This window comes from Lolium perenne, chromosome 5 (assembly GCF_019359855.2).
Source record: "Lolium perenne isolate Kyuss_39 chromosome 5, Kyuss_2.0, whole genome shotgun sequence".
NCBI lineage: Eukaryota > Viridiplantae > Streptophyta > Magnoliopsida > Poales > Poaceae > Lolium > Lolium perenne.
The window spans coordinates 21,524,795-21,527,347 of NC_067248.2; the positions used below are offsets into that span (position 1 = coordinate 21,524,795).

Consider the following 2,553-nt stretch of genomic DNA (forward strand, 5'->3'; position numbering starts at 1 on the left):
TACCTATTATTTGGAGGTGCTTATTAATTGATCACTAATGTACTTACATTATCGAAGATCATCAAATTTTGACTGATAACCCGATTCAGAGGAGTGCAAGACCCATTATCAATTACCCAAGATATCTCTCTAGTGCACCTGTGAGAGACACGGGTCCGCTTGATCGGCCCGCCGTGTGGTAGGTCGAGCATAGCGAACCCCTCCTACCAGCATCCTATTCCTACGACGCAAGCAGTTTACCTGTTGTAAATCTGGACGTGCGCGTGGATATGGATCGTGCCACATGTGGAGGTAGAGCTTCACACTGCCGCGCCGCATGCCCGGCCCCGGCTCGTTGGCCTACCGTGGGAGCTCTATAAAACATTTCCATATGGGAGAACCTCCACAGCTCACAACCCACCTACAGTCAGCTGAGAAGAACTCTGACCAAGTGACAGTCATCATCGTCCTAGCTTGCAAGTTGAGACCACCTCGTCGGAGAAGAAGGAAATTGCAGCCACCGCGCCATGGACTACGGGCATGTCGACGTGGAGAACCTCAAGGCTACTGAGCTGACTCTCGGCGTTCCGGGCGCCGAGGAGACCGACAAGATGCCGACGCCCAGGGCCGGCAGCAAGCGCGCTCACGCCGGAGACCACCACGAGGAGGAGCCCAAGGCCGCGCTGCCGGCCGCGAAGGCGCAGGTGGTTGGGTGGCCGCCGGTGAGGTCTTACAGGAAGAGCTGCTTCCAGCAGCAGTCGAGCAGCAAGAGCAAGGCGACCGCGCCAGGAGAGGTCCAGAAGCAGGAGGTGCCCGCCGTCTCCGTTGTGGCCGCGACGCCACCTGCCGCGGTAGGCAGCGGAGGTTCACTGTTCGTGAAGGTGAGCATGGACGGAGCCCCCTACCTGAGGAAGATCGACCTCAAGATGTACAAGGGCTACCGGGAGCTCAGGGAGGCCCTGGAGGCCATGTTCCTCGGCTTCTCCAACGACGCCGCCAGCGTGAACCCGTCAGACTTTGCCGTCACCTACGAGGACAAGGACGGCGACCTGATGCTTGTCGGCGATGTGCCATTCGAGTAAGTTCATTCCTCCAAGATACATATTAGCTGTATATATCTTCTCGATCACGAATGAGTCATGATTGATTCGAGTTTTAAAACATCGATCGGTGTCTTATGATGAATTTTTCGTTGATTTGCAGGATGTTCATGAGCACTTGCAAGAGGATGAGGATCATGAAGGGATCCGAAGCCAGAGGCCTAGGATCATCAAAAGAGTGAATTTTGGAATCTATCCTGTGGAGAACACGCAACCACCATGCAGGATGGGTGCCCACTAACCACCGTAGACCGGAGCAATTGAAAGAATCAACCCACCGATGTCTCACAAGATCGAATCTGGCTAAAGTGGCGCCAAGATCGGATGAACCACCGCACGCGTGTGCACCCACCGTTCACCCTGCCAAAGGACGTATGGCCATAGGCTAGCTAGAAGCCTAGGAGGATGCGGGATCATGTAACAGACTTGCCGCCGTTTGCCTCCCCTGGCCGGCCGGGGCGGGAGAGAAGGAGAGAACGAGTGAAAAGTGTTGTCCGGAGAAGCGTGTTAGCTCAATCCGATAAGCTTCCGAATGTTAGTTTGAATTGTAGCAACCCACGAGAAACAACCATTGGTTGGTTATACCCCTAGCAAACTTTGGGGACCATACCGCTAATTTTTTGTACCCTATGTCTTATTAAGTCATATTATTTTTGAATTGATGATGCATTATCTACATTGTTCTCGATGTTCAAAAAATATCAATCCAACGAGATATTGCTTAATTTACAAAAAAAAGTATTGTACAGTGTGAGGAAATTTCTTCCATATTCTTTGAGTAGCCTTGCGTCACAAATACCCCCGCAAACGTGTAGGATCCATCTTCGCACTTAGATCTGCTTCACATAGACCGTGGAAGGCACGCCAGCGATGGAGCACGACATTCCAAGGACAACAACTAGGACGGAGGGCACGAGAGAAACGAGACATCCGCTGTGCAATACAATGGGTTAAGGGAAGGCACGAAAAGGTTCACTGTAGTGGGCTACAAAAAGGTTGGGACATGAGATGAAAAAGAGTAGGGGAGCCACAAAATGGGAAATTGCAAAAAAAAAATGGGGTTCAAATCTAACCTTTCGAATGAGCCAAGTGACCACATTCGAAATTTCATCTATAGTAAGCACTACAAACAACTCTCTACCCATTCTTTCTTACGGACTGGCCTGATTGGTCGACAACCCACCTTCACTTGATGTGGTGGGGCCCACATGTTAGGATAACGGTTACAATGAGGAAACCAGGTGGGACCTATATGTAAATTAAAAAGATTCAAATCGGCATCAAGTGCATCTAGTGGTATAGAAGCAACGATGTCACTAGAGTCACTGACATGTTGCCTATTTATAGAAAATAGTGTCACAACTCTATTTCGGTGTGGAGTAGTGTCACGGTAGTAAAAGACCCAAACATATAAGTTTATTTGTACTTGTTACACACTCAATCTTTGCCAAAATGTCGTGCATATAAGATTTCT

General features: G+C 49.9%; 1 protein-coding gene across 1 annotated transcript; it reads left to right on the forward strand.

Moving 5' to 3' along the window:
- Nucleotides 1-371: 371 nt before the first annotated feature.
- LOC127298802 (auxin-responsive protein IAA31) lies at nucleotides 372-1,751 on the forward strand. Its single transcript, XM_051328657.2, has 2 exons — nucleotides 372-1,057; nucleotides 1,183-1,751. The coding sequence occupies exons 1-2, from the start codon at nucleotides 507-509 to the stop codon at nucleotides 1,259-1,261; spliced, it is 630 nt and encodes a 209-aa protein (XP_051184617.1). The 5' UTR covers nucleotides 372-506; the 3' UTR covers nucleotides 1,262-1,751.
- Nucleotides 1,752-2,553: the final 802 nt, after the last annotated feature.

Excerpts from the sequence above, each read along its gene's own strand:
- LOC127298802 (XM_051328657.2), top strand. The coding sequence starts at position 507 with ATGGACTACGGGCATGTCGACGTGGAGAACCTCAAGGCTACTGAGCTG. Across the intron at positions 1,058-1,182 it reads GTCGGCGATGTGCCATTCGA|GATGTTCATGAGCACTTGCA; the intron begins GTAAGTTCATTC and ends GTTGATTTGCAG.